Source organism: Piliocolobus tephrosceles, chromosome 18, assembly GCF_002776525.5.
Source record: "Piliocolobus tephrosceles isolate RC106 chromosome 18, ASM277652v3, whole genome shotgun sequence".
In the NCBI taxonomy this organism is placed as follows: domain Eukaryota; kingdom Metazoa; phylum Chordata; class Mammalia; order Primates; family Cercopithecidae; genus Piliocolobus; species Piliocolobus tephrosceles.
In genome coordinates, this window is record NC_045451.1 from 70,126,472 (window position 1) to 70,150,979 (window position 24,508).

The following is a 24,508-nucleotide window of genomic DNA, read 5'->3' on the forward strand; positions in this document are numbered from 1 at the left end:
TTTATTGAGCACCTACTAAGAGCCAGGAAATTAAATCAGTATTGAGGATTCAAATGTGAATGAGATGTAGCTCTTGCTCTTGAGATTACAACTAGAGGCAAACAGAAAAAGTGAACATGTACCAGCAAATGGCTGCTAGACAGGGTGGTGAGCACAGATGCATGCACACTGAACACAGGAGGGGATGGGAGTGAAGACTGAAAGGCCTTCAAGAAAATGACATGAGTTGTGCTCAGAAGAACCAATACATGTTTATGAGTTGTGCTCAGAAGAACCAATACATGTTTATGGGGCTAAGGGGAAGAAAAAAGCATCCAAAGGAGAAACAGTACATGCAAAGGCCGGAGTGGCACACAAGGTGCGACGCATTCAGGAATCAGCAATGAGGAAATGATCGATGACAAGGATGAAAGATATGACAGGAACCACCGTATTCCAGACCAGCAGACCTCCGGAGTTCATCCTGGACCACAGGAAATCACGTAGAAGTTAAGGAAACTGTTGACAAATCTGTTGTTTCAGAAAGACCGTTCTGGAGGAAGTGTAGAAAAGGAGTTGAGAGGTAAGATAGGAGGCAGGAATTACAGATGCGCAGGTGAAAAGTGATGATGTTCTGATGGAGGTAGTGTCTTCAGGACTACAGAAGAACACATTCAAACAGCAGCAAAAACTAACAGGACTTTTCCACTTATTGCATGCTGCAGGTAACAAGTAAGTTTCACATGAAAGCTAATGAGTTCAGGTTGAGATAGGCTGAGTTAGCTATCCATGTTGGGTTCTCGGTGATGATATCTATGAGAAAGAGATAAAGACTGAGACAGAGGTGGAGGTCATCAACTCAGATGTGTGGGGCTGACACACTCGGAGGCAGCAAGTATTAATGAAGAATAACACAACAATTGCATAGAATAACAAAGAGTGAAGGCATTCTTCCTGTATAAAAGCATAACGAGCATATTTTTAGGCTGAGGAAAATAGGTTAAAAGAGATGAAGGAACTGGAGACACAGAGATTGATGGAATAACTGATAAAGCAATGTCTTTCTGAGAAGAGGAAAGAATATGGGCTTCAAAAACACAGAGGAATAGATTGAACAGGTGAAGAGACGTTGCTTCCAAAAAAACATGGAAGGGAAATAAGGATGGGTGGATATGTAAGTAAATTCGTAAGATGAATACAGAAAAAAGCATCTGTGTGCCTTCAAATACACATAAAAAACATGTTTAACGGAGACTTCAAAGGACTGTGCAAAAGGAGGGTGATGCTAATACCTACATGGGCTCCCAGTTCCACAGTCACCATCTACATTCTCATGAAATTAGGAAGTTCCCTCTCATCATACTGCTGTTTTAAAAACCATATTTTCACAAACAGGTGATTTTTTTTTTTTTTTTTGAGACAGAGTCTCGCTCTGTCGCCCAGACTGGAGTGCAGTGGCCGGATCTCAGCTCACTGCAAGCTCCGCCTCCCGGGTTCCCGCCATTCTCCTGCCTCAGCCTCCCAAGTACCTGGGACTACAGGCGCCCGCCACCTCGCCCGGCTAGTTTTTTTGTATTTTTTTTTAGTAGAGACGGGGTTTCACCGGGTTAGCCAGGATGGTCTTGATCTCCTGACCTCGTGATCCGCCCGTCTCGGCCTCCCAAAGTGCTGGGATTACAGGCTTGAGCCACCGCGCCCGGCGTGATTATTTTTTAAAATACTGATGAACAAAAACATTTGTTAAGTCATCTGAAAACATAACACATTGTGACTGCATTTTAAATTTTGGTATTTTTCTTCTATTCTTGTAACTACAATATATATAGTATGCATATATAATACAATTATTTACAAGTGTGAAGAAACTAGACTTTAAATTCTTACTCTCACACTGGCACTATGTTAATATAAAACTCTGAGCCTTTCAATGACTTCTAGGATTCCTCACTTACTCCTTATTCATAAAAATGAGTTGACCTAGATAACCTGTAAGATGTTTTCTCTCTCCCAAAGGAGCTCCTGAAACTAGTGCTATTATGTAAAATAAATGTGTCTTCTATACGTTTATGAATTACATATTTCCCATTTTGCCCATATTAAAAAATATATAATTTTCCCTTTTGTTATAAAGAACATTAGTGGGCCAACTGGTTAAATTCAATAAAGGCTACAGATTAGCTAACAGTATTGTATCAATGTTAATTTCCTAATTTTGGTAACTGGACTACAGTTACATACTAACATCTGTGTTTTAAAGAAATACATACTATTTTAAAAAGGTAAAAAGAATATCATGTCTAAAACGTATTCTCAAAGAGTTTAGAACAAAAGAATAAAGCAAATATGGTAAAACAGTATTTGAAAAATCTAGATGGATATATGAAATTCTTTGTGATATTCTTGCAAAATTTCTGAAATCATTCAAACTAAAATTTTAAGTCTGTAATAAGGTATTGTTCAGAAACGGGGAAGAGAAGAGCAAATGGATAAAACTTGTAAGACCTCATATGTACTATTTAATAAATATAATGAACCTCTGTTTTTGTTTATTCTTTTTTTAAGAGACAGGGTCTGACTCTGTAGCCCAGGCTGGTGTAAAGTGGTATGATCATAGCTCACTGCAGCCTCAAACTCCTGGGCTAAAGCGAATCTCCTGCCTCAGCCTCCCAAAGTGATGGAATTACAGGGGCTTGAAGTTCCTTGATCACTATCTCACCTTTGTATTAAAATTAAATTTTAATATTCTCAGCTGCAAAAATGAACGGAGAATGACTGGTCAAGTAACTGTTTGTCTGATAAATGTAAACCTGTTAGTTTGTCCAAACTTAAAACTCTTACAATGAAACTAGAAGACGAACTTTTCCCTAGTACAGTATTAAATTCTGGATAGAACTATAGCACGCATGGCTTCAAAAATGTCAAAAGTATAAATTCTCTAAATTCAAATTTTTCCTGGTAAAGTGTAATAGTCAATGCAAAATCAAGCTGTCCAATGCTAAAATTCTGATATTCCTAATTGTCAGACTTTGAAAAGCTATTGTGTAAGACAAATTTTTTTTGAAAACTGAGGCCCTTTGTGACTCTGTATAATGAGAATTACCCTGTCTCCTAAGAGACGTAGGTATCAAGAGCATCAGAGGGCAGTCCGGAAACCACCTACTTAAGGGGGAATCTAAGTGTCTTTTGGTGCCTACATAAGTTTGCAATTAATATCCTCAGAGTTCCTTACTAGAGACTATGGGCCTAGAAAATTAATTACAGGTATTTCAAGGAGAAAATGACTTGTAGAACATCTGGCTAAAGAGGTATTGTATCCTGAGATAAAAGCAAACACACTCCAGGATACATCTTCCAAGTACTGTGAATTAACTCAATGAAGTTTTAGCATTCATGAAATATTTCCAAATTTGTGCTAATATTTTTTTTTCATACAGTTAGCATTAAGCTAAACTGGAAAACCCCAGCAAAAGTGGTTTAGTTATTTCAGATTTTTGAGGTCAAATCCGTATTTTCCTAGAATAATTCATTCGTGATTAATATGTGCACCAAAGGGCAAGTCCCAGCAGAGACAATGGGAGGAGCTGGATGCCACAATGCACGGCCGGGAGGCTACTGATGATAGATGCCAATATGTAGCCAAAAGGATAGGATTAAAATAGTGCTCACAGCGCTACTGATAACGAAGACAAAAGCTCTGTACTTCCTGGACAAGTCAGTGAGTCTAAGACAGGACTTTGTTACACGAGGGTATGGATGGAACAAGAAGCTTCCCAGAGAGCAGCAAGTACAAAAACAGGGAGAATTAAGAGAACATGGTGCATTCAGAGAACAATGTGATAACGAATGCTTATTTTACATACTTTCGAAATGCAGATTTGAGTATTTCAACTCTGCTTCTGTGAAGCAGGCTTTATCAGCACTTTAAAAGAAGCATTAATAGCCTGATCCAGGGTGAGTGGAAGATCTGATGTGTAAGTCAGATGTTTGGAATCAATACATGCTTCAAACAGTAATGAAGTGATAGTAAACGTTTCTAGGGTCAGATGAAACACTATACAATAAACACTGGTGGAAATATGTTGCCAAAAACTTTCTTACTTTGTAAGACATTGTTTGAAAAACCTGAATCTAAGAAACTAAGAGAACTTTGAGGACAGAAACTAAGTTCTATCTTTCCACTTAAAGTTTCTGGTTCGTAGTAGGTGCTCAGTTAACTTTTGCATAATCAATCAATCAATCTTAACACCACAACAGTTTAAGACAGCTTAAGACAAATGCCAGTGTGCTATCTAAGGGAGGGCAAACAAACTAATGGTTCTGAGATTTAATAATATATAGTACTACTTCTTTATAAAGATAGAATGTCAAAATGTGCAAAAGCTTTTACAATATAAAAGCTTTTACATAACTCCTTCCTTAGCCAGGAATGCTCTCTTCCGCCTACCATATCATTAACATAATTTATTTATTTTTTTTTTTTTTGAGACGGAGTCTTGCTCTGTTGCCCGAGTTGGAGTGCAGTGGCCAGATCTCAGCTCACTGCAAGCTCCGCCTCCCGGGTTTACGCCATTCTCCTGCCTCAGCCTCCGGAGTAGCTGGGACTACAGGCGCCCGCCACCTCGCCCGGCTAGTTTTTTGTATTTTTAGTAGAGACGGGGTTTCACCATGTTAGCCAGGATGGTCTCGATCTCCTGACCTCGTGATCCGCCCGTCTCGGCCTCCCAAAGTGCTGGGATTACAGGCTTGAGCCACCGCGCCCGGCCTTAACATAATTTAATAAGCTCTAATAATATTACTGAAGATCAGCAATACAAATAGTATTGCCTGGACATTAAGACATACCTTATTACAATGGAAGAAGAATCAAGAAATTAAACTGCCTTTAAATAGCTCTTGCAATAATGCTACACACCGGTAGACAGCAAACATGGCCTTGATAGGCACACTGTTTAGATCAGTGAAGTTTTACTGGAACACAGCTAAGCTTGTCCATTTATGTAATGTCTATGGCTGCTTATACACTGCAAAGGCCGAGTGAGTAGTTGTGAAAGAGAAGAAAGTTTACCAACTCGTCCTATATAATTCTCTGTAAATTTATAGTTTGACTTACTAGACCCATTTCACATTTTAAAACAAAAGTTATGTAATAGTCTTCAGTATACACAAGTAATTTAAGTATGCTGATTTCAAACATGAAAAATAGATAAAATTCCCCACCCACCATCATCACTTTTGTCAAACTCCTTGCAGCACCTGTTTTCAAAAAAACTGACAGACTTTGCTTGCTAGGAAGACAGGTTTGAGTGATTTTCTTCCTTTACAAAAAACAGTACCTCAGGTTTGTTTGGCTATTCAGCAGGACAGTAGGAGAACGGGCAAAAAGGTAAAACAAGGCAGCAGAGAAGAAAGAAGAACTGCCAAATCAAAACACCAAGAAAGCAAATAGCACAGTATCAAGACCTACAGAAGAAAATGTCCATTAACATCATGACAAGGGAGGGAAAAGACACTATGGTAACTCAAGCATTAGAGCAGGGACTGTTTCAAAAACTTGTACAAAGTGCATGACTGTAAAAGTTTGTGTACATTTCCCACATACTAATAAGTTAGGCTTGAATTAGTTTTTCCCCTAAATACATATTATAATAAATTCTAAAAATTTAAATTAAATAGAAAAATTCTGATGTAAAAACATTTAAAAATAAAAATCCCAGTTGACTCTTTAAGCTTTATTTAAAACTCTAGCTGGGCGCAGTGGCTCAAGCCTGTAATCCCAGCACTTTGGGAGGCCGAGACGGGCGGATCACGAGGTCAGGAGATCGAGACCATCCTGGCTAACACGGTGAAACCCCGTCTCTACTAAAAAATACAAAAAACTAGCCGGGCGACGTGGTGGGCGCCTATAGTCCCAGCTACTTGGGAGGCTGAGGCAGGAGAATGGCGTGAACCCGGGAGGCGGAGCTTGCAGTGAGCTGAGATCCGGCCACTGCACTCCAGCCTGGGCGACAGCGAGACGCCGTCTCAAAAAAAAAAAAAAAAAACTCTGGTTTCCCTATGAGACTGATATACTTAAAACTGATATACTGGCTAATAAATATACTAAATTGGTGTTAATCATTCCAATGCTTTCTCCTTGAACTGACAGATTACAATCACCACTGACAGAGAATCCAAGATGCACAACTAAATTATTTGACAGAAAAGGACAATAAAACCTATTTCTAAATTAAGTTTTACTCCTTAAAAAGCAAAAAACAAAATACTTCACAGTGTATAACAATTATCCTGTATATTGTAGATATCAATGAATGATTGACTAGGTAAATAATGTATTAAATAAACTTTTTTTTAAAAGTCATAATCTACCATTTAGAGTTTCCTATGTGCCAGGCAACTACCTAATTGTGTTACATGCATCTACTCATTCGATATGTAACCAAAGAGATACTTAACAAACAAATGCACTTTAAAAAAAGCTCTATAAAAATATTCGCCAATTTTTATATTCAAGAGAAATAGCAAACTATCAAAAAAATAACATTTGTTGCAGAATAGTGGAAATAATGTTTAAAAGCAGTACAATTAGAAAACAAAGTTTTAAAATCAGAAAACGGTTTTAAAATTATACCTATTTTTGTTTTCTACTGACATCTCTTCTGAACTTTTGCTTTCTTCTTTAAAATACTGGCCTGAGCTAGATGGATTAGCAAAAGTAGATATGAAAGGCCCCAGAGACTGAAAAGCTGCTTGGCGAACCTAGGAAGAGAAAAAGGACAATTTAATAAAAGAATTGTTTTTAAAAAGAATTATACACACACACATTATATATATTTAATAATCTACTTTCAAATGCCAGAGTATGTTTAGGATAATAATAAAGCTTTTCTAAAGGAAGCCCAAATTCAGAACTTTAGCTAGGATTGAAACATTCTTACAAGCTATTTTCTCTGGCTGGGCGCAGTGGCTCATGCCTGTAATCCCAGCACTCTGGGAGGCCGAGCTGGACAGATCGCTTGAGTCCAGCAGTTTGAGACCAGCCTGGGCAACATGGCGAAATCCAGTCTCTACAAAAAATACCAAAGTTAGCAGGGCGTGGTGGCGCATGTCTGTGGTCCCAGCTACTCGGCAGGGCCTGAGATGGAAGAAGCACGTGAACCCGTGAGGCTACGTCTGTAGTGGGCCGTGATCACACCACTGTATTCCAGCCTGGGTGACAGAGCAAGACTGTCTAAAAAAAGCCCTCAAACACCACACACACGAAACAAACAAATCCCTATTTGATCTGTTTTACTTTCAATTGTTTTTATCCTCTCTTGAATGTCTGAACCATGATAATCTAAGTATGAGATACTATGAAACATTTGCACAGAACAAAACTAAAGAAAGTCCTGCTGTGTTCTCAAGAACAAAAGAATAAGGAAAACCAAGAGTGCCACAAAGAACATAAAAATCAATAAAGTCAACAAAATGTGATAAATACATTTAATGCTTTCAGGTAGGAAAGACTTTAATTTGTTCACTACAAGGAAGCAAGACTGATGTACCAGAAATATAATGTTAACTTAAAATATATGTCACAAAGATCTCGAAGCATAAACTATTGTTCTCGATGACTCTCTCATGTAGGAGGGGTGATAAAGAAGTTACAGAGGCCGGGCGCGGTGGCTCAAGCCTGTAATCCCAGCAGTTTGGGAGGCCAAGATGGACGGATGACGAGGTCAGGAGATTGAGACTATCCTGGCTAACACAGCGAAACCCCGTGTCTACTAAAAAATACAAAAAATTAGCTGGGTGTGGTGGCGGCGCCTGTAGTCCCAGCTACTCGAGAGGCTGAGGCAGGAGAATGGCGGGAACCCGGGAGGTGGAGCTTGCAGTGAGCGGAGATCCGGCCACTGCACCCCAGCCTGGGTGACAGAGCCAGACTCCATCTCAAAAAAAAAAAAAAAGAAGAAGTTACAGAATTTCACTTCATGTCATATTTTTGAAAACGAGAAGTTTTATGGAAGGAAGGATGGATGGACACAATCAGACAAAGGCAACAACAATGGGAAAACTGGTATGTTACTAAAACCTTGACTTTGCCACACACCAATTTCCCTGAAGTTTAGCATTCCTTTTCCTTTGAGGCAGGTCTCGCTCTGTGGTGGAGGCTGGAAAACAATGGTGCTACCATGGTTCACTGCAGCCTCAAAATCTTTGGCTTAAGTGATCCTCCAACCTCAGCCTCATGAATAGTTGGGGACTATAGGCATGTGTCACCACATCCAGTTACTTTTTCTTTTTTTTATTGCAGAGATACGGCCTTGCTATGCTGCCCAGACTAGTCTTGAACTCCTAGCCTCAAGCAATCCTCCCAGCTCTGTCTCCCAAAGTGTTAGGATCATAGGTGTGAGTCACTGCTCCTGGCTAGCATTCCTTTCCTTTAAAAAAAAAAAAAAGGCATAATACCTTTTTCAAGTTTAAGATAATTATATAGTAAGCATGATTTTTACAAAAGCAAATAAATGTAAAGCATACCTATTATTAGTACTTACTTACTCTTGGAGAAGCATATATAAGAAATGACTCAGTTGGTTTTTTAAAAAGGCTAGAATTATATACACAAGAGTGAAAAGAATAGCTCGTATGTGTGTAAACTAAGGGTTTTCTCCTCTTCGTAAGTCACCAAACATTACTTCCATAAAAGGATAAAAGGTCACTTCTAACACTGTATGCATGAATTTAATCTTCTCTGAATATTGTTAAATCTCTGAGCTTATTCCCAATAAAGGACATAGAAAACTTAATTTATCTAAATCATTAGTTTACCTTGTTGTTAGATTAGAATGAAAAAAGTTTCATGAAACTTAAGTTTCACCTTAGAGTGTCTAGTAAGAGTTAATTAAATCCTACTATTAATCTACCTCCTTGATTTCACAAAAACAGAAACTGGAATCCAAATAAAATGACTTCTTCAATGCTACCCTACAGTTACAATGAAATCAGGACTAAAGTCCAATTTTAACTCTCCAACACACCCCACTGCCTGTAATTGAGTAATTTTCCAACACTATAAAAATATTTCTACTTTGAGCTATTCCTCAAAATAAACTGCCTTTAAGCTACTGCTTTTACTAGTTTCAATGACTTTAAGAAATAAACACCTAATGATTTTAAACAAAGGTTCTGGAAACCACTAAAAAACCCTAAAGTCACTCAAAGAATAAATATTAAAGAATTTCAGAAATAAAAGTAACTTTTAATCCAATCTTAACTTTTGAGAAGAGATAATACAGTAGATTATAACCTTCCCGAAATGGCTTAACATTGTTCAGACAAAAGACTATTTTGTCTTTTTTTTTTCAACTAAACAGGCATAGTTTTTACGTGTGTGTGTGTGCGTATGTGTGTGTAAAATAGCCATAAGATACATATTTTTCTTTTTCTTTTTTTCTTTTTTTTTTTTTTTTGAGACGGAGTCTCGCTCTGTCGACCAGGCTGGAGTGCAGTGGCCGGATCTCAGCTCACTGCAAGCTCCACCTCCCGGGTTTACGCCATTCTCCTGCCTCAGCCTCCCGAGTAGCTGGGACTACAGGCGCCCACCACCTCGCCCGGCTAGTTTTTTTGTATTTTTTAGTAGAGACGGGGTTTCACCAGGTTAGCCAGGATGGTCTCGATCTCCTGACCTCGTGATCCGCCCGTCTCGGCCTCCCAAAGTGCTGGGATTACAGGCTTGAGCCACCGCGCCCGGCCAAGATACATATTTTTCTCAGACAGGTGCAGCATATATAGTTCGCCCTCTGTATCCACAGGTTCTGTGGGTTCAACTAATTGCACATTGAAAACACAGTTAGATCCATGCTGGCTGTATCTGTACTGAACAAGTACAGACTTTTTCCTTTTCATTATTCCCTAAATAATACAGAATAACAATTACTTACATAGCATTTATGCTGTATTAGATATAAGTAATCTAGAGATGATTTAAAGTGTACAGGAGGATGTGCATAGGTTACATGCAAATACTATGCCATTTTATATCAGAGACTTTTGAGTATCCTCAGATTTTGGTATCCACAAGGGGTCCTTGAACCAATCCTCCATGGATACCAAGGAACAGCTATACATCTCTAAAATGACTGACATATCCATATTCTCAAATTAATAGGAACTAATGCATGTTACCAATCCAAACAATGACCAAATACATAGCTTCACTGAGAAAACTTTAAGTAAGCTATGCTAATCTTTTCTAACAAGCCGATACAGGATATAACAAAAACATTAATATAATATCAAGGCTTAACCAGTCTTGCCCTCTACGTCAATTTTGTTTTGGGAATGAATATGCAACGGTCCTGAGACTGATCTCTGCCATGACCGTGTGAGGCACTCAGCTGACCCACTTCCCGGTGAAGTGAAAATTATAAAACAATAATTCAAAGCCCCTGGAAATGACCCTAGGAGCAAGCAGCAAATGAAGGGATATTAATTCAAGAAAACTGACAAAATGTAGTATACATCGTAAAAAAGCTGAGACTCTTATTTTTTTTTTCTTTTTTGAGACAGAGTCTCGCTCTGTCGCCCGGGCTGGAGTGCAGTGGTGCGATCTCGGCTCACTGCAAGCTCCGCCTCCTGGGTTCCCGCCATTCTCCTGCCTCAGCCTCCCGAGTAGCTGGGACTACAGGCACCCGCCACCACGCCCAGCTAATTTTTTGTATTTTTTAGTAGAGATGGGGTTTCACCATGTTAGCCAGGATGGTCTCCATCTCCTGACCTCGTGATCCGCCCTCCTCAGCCTCCCAAAGTGCTGGGATTACAGGCGTGAGCCACCGCGCCCGGCCGACCATTTCCTCCTTACACTACCTCCAGAGAGGTGAGGTGTGAGACTGCAGTGTGCTGTGGCCAAGCACACTGGGGTCTGCTCTCCCGCAGCTCCTGGGCACAGGCTGCATTGCTCCAGCTACCTGATGCTGAGATCCAGTCCTGAGTGACAGCAGCTAAGGGGTGAGGCTCCTTTCTTCCACCCTCCTTTGGGTGTGGCACACTGAAAAGGCTGGGGCCCCAAAAGCCACTGGTCTAGCTCACAGGGTGGTGAGTCCTCACCAGGAGAAAGAAGCCAGTGGAACCTCAGGCTGCTGCCCTTCCATACCCACCAAGCCCCTGTCATACCAGCGTGACTGTGGGCAGACCCAAAGCTGTACCTCCTAGAATGGAGAAATAGTCTTCACTCAAGCATTCCAGCCAGTCACTAAACAAGCAAATAATGGTAACAAGCCCCATGGGGGAGCGAGGACAACCAGTATCAACGTTACTACATATATTATCTGAAATGTTCAACTCTCAACAAAACATTACAAGGCAGGCAAAAAAAAAAAAAAAAAAAAAAACTCCATACATTAAGGGGATAAAAGAGACAGGCAACAGAAACTGATGGTGAGAGCAATTAGATTTCAGACTTAAAAAAAGACTTCAAAGTAGCTATTATAAACATGTTCACAGAACCAAAGGAAATGATGATTACAGAAGTAATGGGAGGTATGGGGACAGTGCTGCATCAACTAGAGTATAACATCGATAAAGAGAAATTATAAAAAAGAACCAGATGGAAATTCTACAGCTGAAAAGTGCAATGACTAAAATAAAGTCAATACATGAGCTCAACAGTAGATCTGAATTGGCAAAACAAAGAATTGATCTACTGAAGATAGATCAAGAGAGATTATGCAAGCCAAAGAATAGAGAGGAGAAAAAATGAGGAAAAATGAAAAGGGCCTCAAAGAAATATAGGCCACCATTAAGCACATTAACATATATACAATAGGAATATTACAGGGAGAGAAGAGAAGGAAAAATATTTGAATAAATGTTGGCTCAAAACTTTTCAAATGTATAGAAAAACATAACTTACATAACTAGGAAGTTCAATCAACTCCAACTAGTATAAACTAAAAGAGCTGCACATACACATATAACACAGTAAAAATTCTGAAAGTCAAACGCAAGGAGAAAAATCCAGAAAGCAACGAGAAAAATGACACATCCCTTACAAGGGAACCCCAATACGATTAACAGCTGACGTCTCAGCAGAAGCAGAAGAGGTCAGAGGCAGTGGCACAACACACCCAATCTCACATGAAGCAAAGCTGTCTGTCAAAATCGAAGGTGAAATAAAGACATTCACAGATAAATGAAAACAGCTGTTTGCAGAACCATATTAACAAGAAATACTAAATTAAGTTTTTCAGGTTGAAAGCCATTTACCCCAGATGATAACTCAAAGAAGGAAGGAAGACGACCTCTAATCCATAACCTAACCTTCTGCCTAAAGAAGAAAACTGAAAGCAAGCAGAAGGGAGAATAAAGATTAAAATGGAAATTAGTGAATAATAGAAAAATAGAGAAAACCAAGTAAACCAAAAGTTCATTCTTTAATAAGCGCAACAAAACGGACAAACCTTTAGCAGACTGGCCAAGAAACAGAGACAAGACTCAAATTACTCAAATAGGAAATGAAAGAAGAGGCATTACTACTGACATTACAGAAATTAAAAGATGATAAAGGAATCCTACATATAATCATATACCAACAAAATTAAGTAACTTAGATGAGATGTACAAAATTCCTAGAAAGATACAAACTATGAAAACTGACTCAGGAAAAAAACACACAAAAGACCTATAACAAGTGAAGAGACTGAATTAGGAATTTTAAAACTATCGGCAAAGAAAAGCCCAGGCCCAGACGGCTTCACCACTGAACTCAACCAAACATTTAAGGAATAATCAATACCAATTCTTGAAAAACTCTCCTCAAAAATAGTAGAGGAGGGAACATTTCCTAACACATTTTATAAGACCATTATTACTCCAACAAAACCAGACAAAGGCACCATAAGAAAACTACAGACTAATATCTCTCATGATAAGGACACAAAAATCCTCAACAAAATACTGACAAACTGAATCCAGTGACATATAAAAAGAGTTATACACTATGACCAAGTGGGACTTATTCCAAAGACGGAAGTGGTTTAACATCTAAAAATTAATTAACATAATACGTCATGCCAATTAAATAAAAAACAGGACTTAAATTTGTCAAGAAACTTTTGTCCTGTCACAAAAAAACATAAAAACTGTTAATATAGGAGTCTTTCTACTGTCTATTCCTAAAAGTATAAAAAATAATATATCTTAAATTATAAGTTATTTCTTATGAGGTCAAACTTATGTTTGCTTTAAAACGGACACAAATGTATTATTTTACAAAAGTGATAATCAAAACCCTACCCAACGTGAAGGATCACTGATCAAATTAATAAAAAGTGCTGATAATTTGGTCCGTCGGATTTCTTGACATGTTGCACATGAAACTGCCATGAAGCATTCAGCACAAGCCTTTCGGACTCCCCATACATTATCAGAACAAAGCTGGAAAAATCTGGGCAGCTATGTGAAAAGGAAAGAGTCTTGTTAGTTGGATAAAGATAGCAGATTTCATTAGTTACTTTGCTTTCATTTCCTGCTTTGTTTTTTTTGTCTGTTTGTTTTCAGACAGAGTCTCACTCTTTTACCCAGGCTGGAGTGAGGTGGTGCGATCCCAGCTCACTGCAAACTCCGCCTCCCAGGTTCAGGCGATTCTCCTGCCTCAGCCTCCCAAGTAGCTGGGATTACAGGCATGTGCCACCACGCCCAGCTAATTTTTGTATTTTTAGTAGAAATGAGGTTTCGTCATGTTGGCCAGACTGTTCTCAAACTCCTGACCTCAGGTGATCCGCCCACTTTGGCCTCCCAAAGTGCTAGGATTACAGGTGTGAGCCATCAAGCCTGGCCTCAGTATTTTAAATATTGGATTGTCTTAAAAAGTAGGATCTATTAGTATTTATACTCAACAATTTTCAATAAATCACATCTAATTTATAACTCGACTGGCTATGCAAAAGCACTCTCAACAATCATAGCTTAATGTTATACAAGCGCTTGCCCCTGAACTTAATTATTTTGCATAAGAGATGGCTTCAGAAACTCTTTACGTATGGTGCCTTATACATCAAGTATATGCATCTTGTGTACTACTTAAAACTAACTTGCTATACATTTAATATGCCATCAACATTCTTGAGGGTTGCAATAAAATTAAAGATTCAATTGAATAAGAATTGATTTGCTTAACAGAAATGGAAGAGGTAAAAACAGATCAATGGTTCTGAAACATATCTGTATTTTTAATAAATATCAAAAATATAATTCAAACGCCCAGATTACAGATATCTAAACTCCTAAATTCAAAGTTATTATCTTTCTGGTTTATATTCATGGAATTGTGTTAATAAAACTTTGAAGTAAATGTGTGCATTTCAAACTTGATGTACTATTTTGTAACACACACTGTTTACTCCTTTATATCTGCAATACTTACCAACATTTCTTCAGTAGCTTGCTGGCCAACTACACTGCAAATATCTCCAAAATTGGCAGCACAGACCTGACAACAAAAGCATCACTGACATTTCAAAATATTACACATAAGGTTCTTCTAAGATAATCTTTTAAATGTCATGTATCAGTACATTAACCACTAGCACTGTTTTTAAACAGAAGGAAAAAAAACGAAAAAAATACCTTTCGAACGTGAAACATTCTGCAATCGCAGCACATCTCACAAAACCTAGGGAGGATAAGACGCTCTGTAATGTCCTTCCCAACCATGGGAGCCATTTTGCACATTATCTAAAATAAGTAAGAACAAACACACAACTGAAAATACCAAGTAAGGCTCTTTCAGTTAAATTTAATAACTTAATAAAAGTATATAATTTAAGGAAACAAAATATGATATGGCATCATTATACTATATACATCACAGAAAATATTCATAGCCAATTATTAATTTCATCTTATTTATCTAAGCAGGAAACAAAGACAGATATTAACCACAATCAATAGAAACAACCAATAAATACTTCATGCCCAGTAAATCCACGGAAAATCCTAACAATTTCATTTTTGTCCAGTTTCCATCTTATTACTACTTCATCATTTTGCCTGGTAATTTTAAAAGCAAAACAAACAAAAACCTACATTTTCCCAATTAAAAAAATTAGTGACTGTTCAAGGGGAAAATTATCCCCAGGAAAGATCTAGATTTAGCGTATCCGTATTGCTAAGAAAATAATTCAGTCCTTGCCTTGAAAAGCACCCTGTGAACTAAAGCTCATACATATCAGAACCAAGTCCTGGTTTTGCAAAGCTTCAGTTCCAGGGAAAGCATGGACACAGTTCTGATACAGGCATGTTTCAGCTAAAAGCAGGCAAAGTGAGGATTAACTTTATTTGAAAACTGGCCCTCTATTTAGATACATTGCTCCCGCAGTTAATACAGAAAGAAATGGGATAGCCTGTCGTCATTTAACAATTCTATCAATTGCTAGACTGTACAAACAGGACAAAATAAAGAAGTAAAAGAGATACATAAAGATTGCAAACAAATTCTCTCTATTCAAATATGACATGGTTGTCTACACAGAAAATCAGAAGGAATCTACAAAGAAGCCACCAGAATAAATAAGTATGTTTAGGAAGGTTGTAGGCTATAAATTAGACTACAAAAATCTATTCTATTTCTGCAATGAACTGGAAAATTTAAAAACAGTATCATTCACAGAATTACTTTTAAAAAAATATGAAATTGAACGAAATACACTTAAGAACTTTCTGCTGAAAACTACAAAAGATTAACAATATTAATCAAAGACCTAAATAAACAGATGTACCATGTTCAGAGACTGTGAAACTGGCGATTCTCTCCAAATTGATCTACAGATTCAACACTATCCTCATGAAAATCCCATCATCATCAGAACTGGAGACAAGGCCTACATCTCCTAAATCCCAAGGCCAGCTTTGTTTTTTGAATAAGCATCTCTATGCTCTAGTTAACAATTCAAAGTTATGCTGTATATCACTGATGTAGCATAACTAAATTTATTTAAAAGTGAATTATTTTATTAAGAAATTAGTTTTTATTAAGAAATAATTATAACTTCTCTATCAAGAGAGAGAAAATATGGAAGCCAAGGAATATAAAACATGACCAAAAAACAAACATAACTGTAAGAGAATCATGAGATTCCTACTACCACTGGATATAGTTTTTAAATTTTTTATTATAATGTTTTACTAATTTCACATTGCATTGAGAATGATAATACAGCAAGTTAAACGGCTCAATATAAACCAAAAATTAGGCCAAGACCAAAACTGACTTCCTTCATTGAAAAAATCTTAAAGTAAAAAAAGAAATAATGATGTTTTGGAACTAGGAAGAAGCGGTGGTTATACAACTTTGTGAACATATTAAATGCCACTAACACTTTAAAATGATTTTATGTCATGTAAGTTTCACTTCAATAAAAACATTACTGAAAAAGTAGATTTATTATTAACTGGTAACTGAATATCTAAAAATAATAGATTCAAGAAATTCTTCAAGGGAAAGAGACTAGGAAGATCATCTAATTCATCCCACTAATGATAATCCAGAAGCACTACATATAGTGTAATTTTTAAAAAATATCAACAAAGATGCAACCATATTATTTTAGGTTTAAGGAGTGAATTCTTACTATCCAAATAGATTTGAATAAATTTACCATCAGAATTACTACTGTCGGAACTCAGGAACCACAGATGTGAATCACAACAGATACTACTCCATTCTAATTCATGCCCTCTCATGGCCTTCAAGTAATCAGAATATTTGCAAACCATGTCCAAAAAACCCAGAATCTTCCTATTACATTTGACTTTATGATGTGCATAATGGCTTAACAATCTGTATATTCTTCTGATAACCATCAATGATGTCATATATCCTGGAAAATGTACTTGCCTGACCATCCTTCCCACAAAGACCGTATCTGTCAGAGCAGGAGCCAAGTGTTATTTTATTTCCACTGTGCTTACAGTGCCTAGAAAAGTGCTCAATACCTACTGAAGGGGTTCAAGTGTTTCTTCGTTCAATACAGGGTTTTTAAAATTTTAACTGCACGGATAAAATAACCATTTCAGTTTTCCATTTTGACATAATAATTTACAATTATTTATTGTTTTCTTATTGTTTGCAGAAGGTACATTTTCCTTTGTAAGCATTTATATCCCTTTCTAGCCCTGATTATATTTCAAATCTAATGATTTGTGGCAACTTTAACAGAAAAATGTTAAACAAGGTAAAGTAGCCTTTTCTTTTCTTTTTTAGACAGTCTTGTTCTGTCAACCAGGCTAGAATGCAGTAGAATGATCTCCACTCACTGTAACCTCTGCCTCCCAGGTTCAAATGATTCTCGTGCCTCTGCCTCCAGAGTAGCTGGGATTACAGGCATGTGCCGCTACACCTGGCTAATTTTTTTGTATTTTTAGTAGAAATGGGGTTTTGTCATGTTGGCCAGGCTTATCTCAAACCCCTGGTTTCAAGTGATCCTCCCACTTTGGCCTCCCAAAGTGCTGGGATTACAGGAGTAAGCCACTGCACCCAGGCCAGCCTATTTTTTTTTTCCTTGAGGCGGAGTCTTGCTCTGTCACCCAGGCTGGAGTGCAGTGGCCTGATCCTGGCTTACTACAACCTCCACCTCCTCCCAGGTTCAAGTGATTCTCCTGCCTCAGTCTCCCAAGTAACAGGGACTACAGGTGCACAAAAATTAGCCTGGCTAATTTCTGTATTTTTTTGGTAGAGCCACCAGGTGTCACCATGTTGCCCAGGCTGGTCTCAAACTCCTGATTTCCAGTGATCCACCCGCCTCGGCCTCCCAAAGTGCTGGGATTATTAAAGGCATGAGCCACCGCGCCCGACCCCAGCCTAACTTTTAATAAGCACCTCTTATCAGTCACATTTTGCCTAAGTAGAAAAATGGCATTTGACTTACAGCCACAGCTTCTGTTTTCACATCATCATTGCTATCTGGGGCGGTCAGCTCTATGAGGACAGGGCACACTTTGGTCTCCACATCAAATCGTTCAATGAGCTCCTGCTCCAGCAGAGCCAACAAAGCTGCCTGACTTGTTTTCCTCACCTAGGAGAAAAAGAACACCACAAACAAAGCACATATGCGACTGACAAAATTCTACCACTTGACTTTTATAAACAAAGATTTCTCATCTCAAAGGGACCCACAACTGGCAAAACTCTGCAAATAAATGTTTGTGTTTCTTTTCTTCGACTATTACAAAGACCACAGAACTTCGTAGATTGTGTTATAACAGAAGAAGTGGACAGAGCCATCCTGGTAAAAGGTGCCTCACAAAGTAACAAACATTTTGAGGGACCCCTAGGAGGTTACCAAGTGAGTGCAGTTACTAGGCATTGTCTATAATAATTAAAGGGATCTACTAGATTTGTCAGACTCTAAACACATCTTGTCTAAGATAAATGTTCGTTTTTGAAAAACAGTAACCGAGTTAAAGAGGAAAAAAAACATTCCAAAGAGAACACTTAGGCTAGGCTATTCTCCACATATTACACTACACAAATTTCTTTTAAGAACATATAAATGGTACTCTTACCTGATTATTCTGATCTGCAAGATATCTAACCACAATAGGTAGTAAGAATTTGGAAAAAGCGTATGGTATTGAAGGCCGGTTTTCTTGACAAAACAGTGCGATGTGAGGCACCTGTTCCATCAGCTCCGCTCTCACAGTTGGTTCTATTGAGATAACAGCAAGGTGAGCAAACATGTTCTCCTGCAGCAACAAAACCTTTATCTGGACTTGAGGATACTTAGGAAGGCTTTGGATTTTCATCTTCAAAATATAAAGGACTTGGGACAACATCCTTTAATTCTGCAATCCTTTTCAGAATCATACACAGATCAATCCCAAGAGTGAAAGAAGGACCTTATCTTCAACTCAAGCTTCTGTTGTTCACAGTATGCACTGAGTATCTAACCATTTCTTAACAATAAATTTATTCATCACCTACACTGTGCCACACTGTGCTAGGAGTTAAATATCCTGTCTGATATTTACATCAATACTGCGATACATACATAGTATTATCGATAAATTCCACTATTTAAGAACCTACTAGGATAAGTCATAAAAACTAGTTTCTAATCTCAACTTAGTCAATAAATGAAAGATACATAATTAGACTTAACTAAGACTAAAAATGGGTAAATGAAAATTAAAGGTGACAAATATTTTTTAAAAAACTGAAAAGACGCAAGTGCATATGGCAAATTTAAAAGTGAGAAATATGGCATTTCAAATCTCTGGGCTTCAAAAAGATGAAATGTCTAAGAAGTAGTAGTACGAAAATCGGCTAGTTAGCACGGAATGAAAGTACCTACTGCACATCACACATAAAGATCAAAAGTACTAAAAGATAATATTAAATGTTCAGTCTTGAGATGTGAAGACAAAATCCAAAGATCAACCATAAGACCAACTAATTTTATTTTATAAAAATTTTATTATAGGCTGGGTGTGCCTGTAATCCCAGCACTTTGAGAGGCCGAGGCGGGCAGATCACTTGAGGTCAGGAGTTCGAGACCAGTCTGGCCAACATGGTGAATCCCGTCTCTACTAAAAATACAAAAATTATCCAGGGGTGGTGGCACATGCCTCTAATCCCAGCTACTCCAGAGGCTGAGACAGTAGAATCACTTGAACCCGGGAGGTAGAGGTTGCAGTGAGCCAAGACAGCGCCACTGCACTCCACTCTGGGCGACAGAGCAAGACTCTGTCTCAAAAACAAATGAAAAAACTTTATTATAGATAACAGATACCATACTCAGTTAAAAGGGAAAACAGCCTGGGAGCATATTCATGTATAACAGAGTATTAGGAAGTCAACTACACAAAGAACACACTGTTCAAATAAATAATAAGAAAGACAATAAGGATACAAGTAGGCAATTCATAGAAGACATGCAAGTGACTGAAATACAGACAGACATGATGGATTATCAGTAACAAGTCATTGTATTGGACCTAACTAGAACTTTGGTACCCATTATCATTATGCATTATTAAAATTACATTAAATATGTATGAATGTGTCTACTAGGATTTCAGATCTCAACAGAGAAATTAACATAGCTTTAAATAGAAAATATGGTATTTTACAAAGCTCAGAATCTTATCAACAAACCAATATCTGGAATTTCTATTATACTGTTGTACCATGTGAGGTTGGCCAGATATGAACAAAATAGTGTTTCTGTTTTGAAGAAAAAAAGTAAACATACAGGCCTCTGCTATTCTCATGGATCCTGAATTTTCTAAGTTAACACTGACAATTGCTTATATTTTTGAAGCAAAAAGAGGACACAAGTTATGGTTTCAGTTAAAAATGAAATAAGCAACTTTTCTTTCTTCAAAGCCCAGCTTAGGCAAATAGACTAATGGGGTCGGGGGGGGGAAGCCCAGAACCAGACACATGCATGTATAGACAACCGATTTGTTACAGGGTGAACTGGGAAAGATGGCCTTCTCAATAAAGGGTATTTTGTCAACTGGCTCCTCACATTAAAAAAAAAAAAAAAAAAAAGAAACTTGTCCTCCACTTCATATCATGCGCATGAATAAATTCCAGGTGGAATACAGATCTGAATGTCAAGGCAAAAAACAATAAGGCTTCTCTGTGTTAGAGAATACAGGAAAAGATATTTATTATGACTTTGAGATTGGAGAAAATCTCTAAGAAGACAAAAGCGGCACAACCCATAAAGGAAAAGCACTTCTCTTCTTTAAGAGGCATTACTATGAGTGCAAACACAAGCCACAGAGGGAAAAAGGTATCTTCATTACACATAAACAACATAGGGCTCATATGCAGAATGAATTCCTGTAAATCTGTAAGAAAATGACCGCCAATTTTTTAAAGGGGAAAGAGACTTAGACATTTCAAAAAAGAAGCTGGGCATGGTGGCTCATGTCTGTAATCCCAGCACTTTGGGAGACTGAGTCGGGTGGATCACGTGAGGTCAGAAATTCAAGACCAGCCTGGCCAACATGGAGAAATACCATCTTACTAAAAATACAAAAATTAGGCGGGCGTGATAGTGTATGCCTGTAATCCCAGCCACTGGAGAGGCTGAAGCAGAATAATCACTCGAACCCAGGAGGAGGAGGTTGTAGTGAGGCCAGGTCGTGCCACCGCATTCCAGCCTGGGTGACAGAGTGAGACTCCATCTCAAAAAAAAAAAAAAAAAAAAGGATACCCAAATAGCCAGTAAGTATACAACCAGGTATGAACTTCACTGGCTATTGAGGAAATGTAAATTACAACCACAATGAGAAACCACTACAGGTCCATCCATTTCAGGGAAAAATAATAAAAGCAGATGGTAAATTTTGGGGAATAAAAAAATCAAGATAAAAGCTAATGAAAGGTAAGGCAGAAGACTGAAAGGTTCTCAGCTGTTTATTTGTCTAAACAAAGGATACATATTTCATTCACTTCAGAGCTATGTTATTATTCAATAGTCTTTATCTTACCCAGATATCACAATAAGCCCAGTCCTACAAATTAGAAACCTCAGGGTCAAATCCTCCCTCTTCCTCACTCTATCCAGAGGTTAGCCTTGGAATCCCTCCTAGCACTTCAATTTCTATCCAACAATTCATCCTTATAACAATTAACTGGCTGGTCACGGTGGCTCATGCCTGTAATCTCAGCACTTTGGGAGGTTGAGGCAGAAGGATCACTTGAGGTTAGAGAAGTTCCAGACCATCCTGGCCAACATGGTGAAACCCCTCCTCTACTAAAAATACAAAAATTAACTGGGTGTAGTGGTGCATGCCTGTAATCCCAGTTACTTGGGAGGCTGAGGCAGGAGAATTGCTTGAACCTGGGAGGCAGGGGTGGTTGGAGTGGAGATCACGCCACTCTGTTCTTGCTTGGGCAACAGAGCAAGACGCTGTCTCAAAAACAAAAACACCCAATTATTTGGTCTAGTCTTCCAATTAGTCTTCTTGTCACCCATCTTTTTCACCATATCAGTTCATACTGCTACACTACACTGTTCTAAATCACAAAACAGGCAAAGTCATCAGCATGCTTTGTTATAAACCTTTACAATCTAGCCCTCACCTACCTTATTTAACAGCCTAATTTTTCTAACCTGGAAACTCAGCAGGTTAGTCTCATTGTCAGGTTGGCCTCATTGTTGACCAAATGGGCCACCATCTTGAACTCCTCTGTCTTTTCCTCTCCTCGGTAGGCCCTTTCCCTCTCTATACCTCATCATTCTATCAAATCCAATGTAAATGTCACTGACTTTCTGAAGCCTGCCCCGATCCTTCCCACTGTAATTTATTGTTTATATGTTGGCTGCATTCACTAAACTGTTAATTTGATGGCAGAAATCCTTGTTCACCTTAATGACTGCTCTAGCATTTAATCTAGAACCTGGTATAGAGTATGTACTGTTTGATGTATACTGAATGAATGGAATTATGTCAATAGAGAAATTTACTATGAACTTACCAACGTGAGAACATATTTTAAAATACACACACACCCCCACACACTTACCAAAAAAAAAACTCTAGAGCTGGTAAACAGATAAAGGAAAACACAAATCCATCCTTAAAGAGTATCTGTCTTTACTAAGGAATATAACCATAATAGGCTTAACAGTGCCATGAATTTACATTAAATTGTTTTTTAACTTAAATCAAATTTAAAAAATAAGTAAAAATTATACTTGATGAGACCCCTCCTAAAACCATTTTAGAACAAGCATATACATAAGCAATTATGTACACAAAGGTAGACTATTGCTCAATTAAGCCTATAAATGTTGTGCCCACCCTGTAAGAATATTAGGAACATTTAAGGCTTATGTAAACATTTAACATATTCCCATTAAAATGAACTGTTCATCAAAAGATGAGCTTGTCTAAAAATTAAAAGATGGGGCTTGCTGAGATGCCAAAAAGTCTGTCAGAGATGGAAAATATACTTTAATAAAGATAATAGATTTAAGGAAAAAAGTTTTAAAATTTATTTTTGGATTGTTTCTAAAATCAAGTATAAAAATACGCTTAATATTACCTTAAAATAGTTTTATGTGTTAAGTATTAAGTATATTTTACTACAACAAAAGATTTATAAAAACTCTAACATCACCATTTTCTAAGCCTCAAATCAAATTTACCTCTTTCTTAAGCAGACGTTCTTATTTTCACTTTGGAGATAAACCAGGTGTAGTTTTACAAATGGTTAATCAACATTTTTTGCAAGTGAGAAACCACACAGAAAGCAAGCTTTCTATATTTGCCTAAAACAATTTATAGCCTCCTCCATCTCTTTTAATGCATTCAAAATTATTCTAGATATTATTAATCCTAACATATTAATATACATGATGCAAAACAATGTTTTTAGACTTGTTTTGATGAGAAATTTCTAAAATTAAACTAAATGAGCCTACTGTAAAATGTCCAGGTCTCAGTAACAAATTTTACTTTTGTTGTCACAGATGGGTTTGATGATTACTTAGGAAATATTTTAAAGCCATCTCATATCACGTCACTATTTTCATTAGTTTTTAGAAACACAAATTTGGTCAAAGAAACCTTTCCAGAACAGAGTAATTCACTTTCTCCACATAAACATATACCTGAATCATCGGCCAATCTGCTAATTCTTTCCAAAACAGCAATACAATCTCTTTCATCATCGCAGACTTCCCTCAAGGTATCCAGCAAACTCCGGGCCACCATTTGTCTACACAGAAAAACAAAATTACATATGTTCAATGGCATCAACAGCTAATATCCAGAATTTTATTTTTTTGAGATAGGGCCTCATTCCTGTTGTCCAGGCTGGAGTGTAATGGTGCGATCACGGCTAACTGCAGCACTGACTTCCCTGGCTCAGGAAATCCTCCCACCTCAGCCTCCTGAGTAGCTGAGACTACAGGCGTGCACCACCACACCTGCCTAATTTTTAAATATCTTTAGCAGAGATGGGGTTTCACCATGTTGCCCAGGCTGCTCTCAAACTCCCGTGCTCAAGCAATCTACGTGCCTTGGCCTCCCAAAGCGCTGGGATTATAGGCATGAGTCATATCGCCTGGCTGGTATCTAGAATTTTAAAAGACAAAATCTATACATTTTTTAAGAAATTTTTTATTACATTATTAAAACATATATTAGGTCTATAATTTTCTAAGTAGCAAATGGCAGTATTGATTTTATGTTAACAAGATGAGACTGAATATTTACAACTTTTTTTAAATCTTTATCTAACTGATTTGGCAAAAAGTCACCAAAAATTCATTTCAGTTGTCCTTCAATTATAATGAAAAAACACATTCATTATACAAAATGTTATCCTTACATATTTTTAATAGTATGAGTTTTGCACAGCTATACCCAAAAAATCTGAACAAAGACTTTTTGATTTCCCAGAAAAGTGTGATATAAGTGGTCTGGGATCACGGCCGGACAAACACAATGCAGCAGGAAGAGTGCTGGCTCTTGGTCACGGCCATGTGACCCAATGACCTTGAGCATCACCTGTCACACAGCAGGTATA

The 24,508-nt window shown here is 37.7% G+C and overlaps 1 protein-coding gene across 3 annotated transcripts in view; it reads right to left on the reverse strand.

The window, feature by feature from the left end:
• Positions 1-24,508, reverse strand: part of PPP4R1 (protein phosphatase 4 regulatory subunit 1) — a 66,602-nt gene that overhangs the window by 25,989 nt on the left and 16,105 nt on the right. For 2 of the 3 annotated variants that reach the window (XM_026456000.2, XM_026456001.1), the window contains 7 exons: positions 23,589-23,695; positions 18,520-18,662; positions 17,883-18,029; positions 14,584-14,691; positions 14,381-14,446; positions 13,252-13,410; positions 6,608-6,735 (listed from right to left, as the gene is read on the reverse strand). In XM_026456000.2, coding sequence (XP_026311785.1) covers positions 6,608-6,735; positions 13,252-13,410; positions 14,381-14,446; positions 14,584-14,691; positions 17,883-18,029; positions 18,520-18,662; positions 23,589-23,695 — 858 coding nt within the window. The remainder of the gene's footprint in view (positions 1-6,607; positions 6,736-13,251; positions 13,411-14,380; positions 14,447-14,583; positions 14,692-17,882; positions 18,030-18,519; positions 18,663-23,588; positions 23,696-24,508) is intronic. The other variant, XM_026456002.2, reaches the window with a different exon arrangement.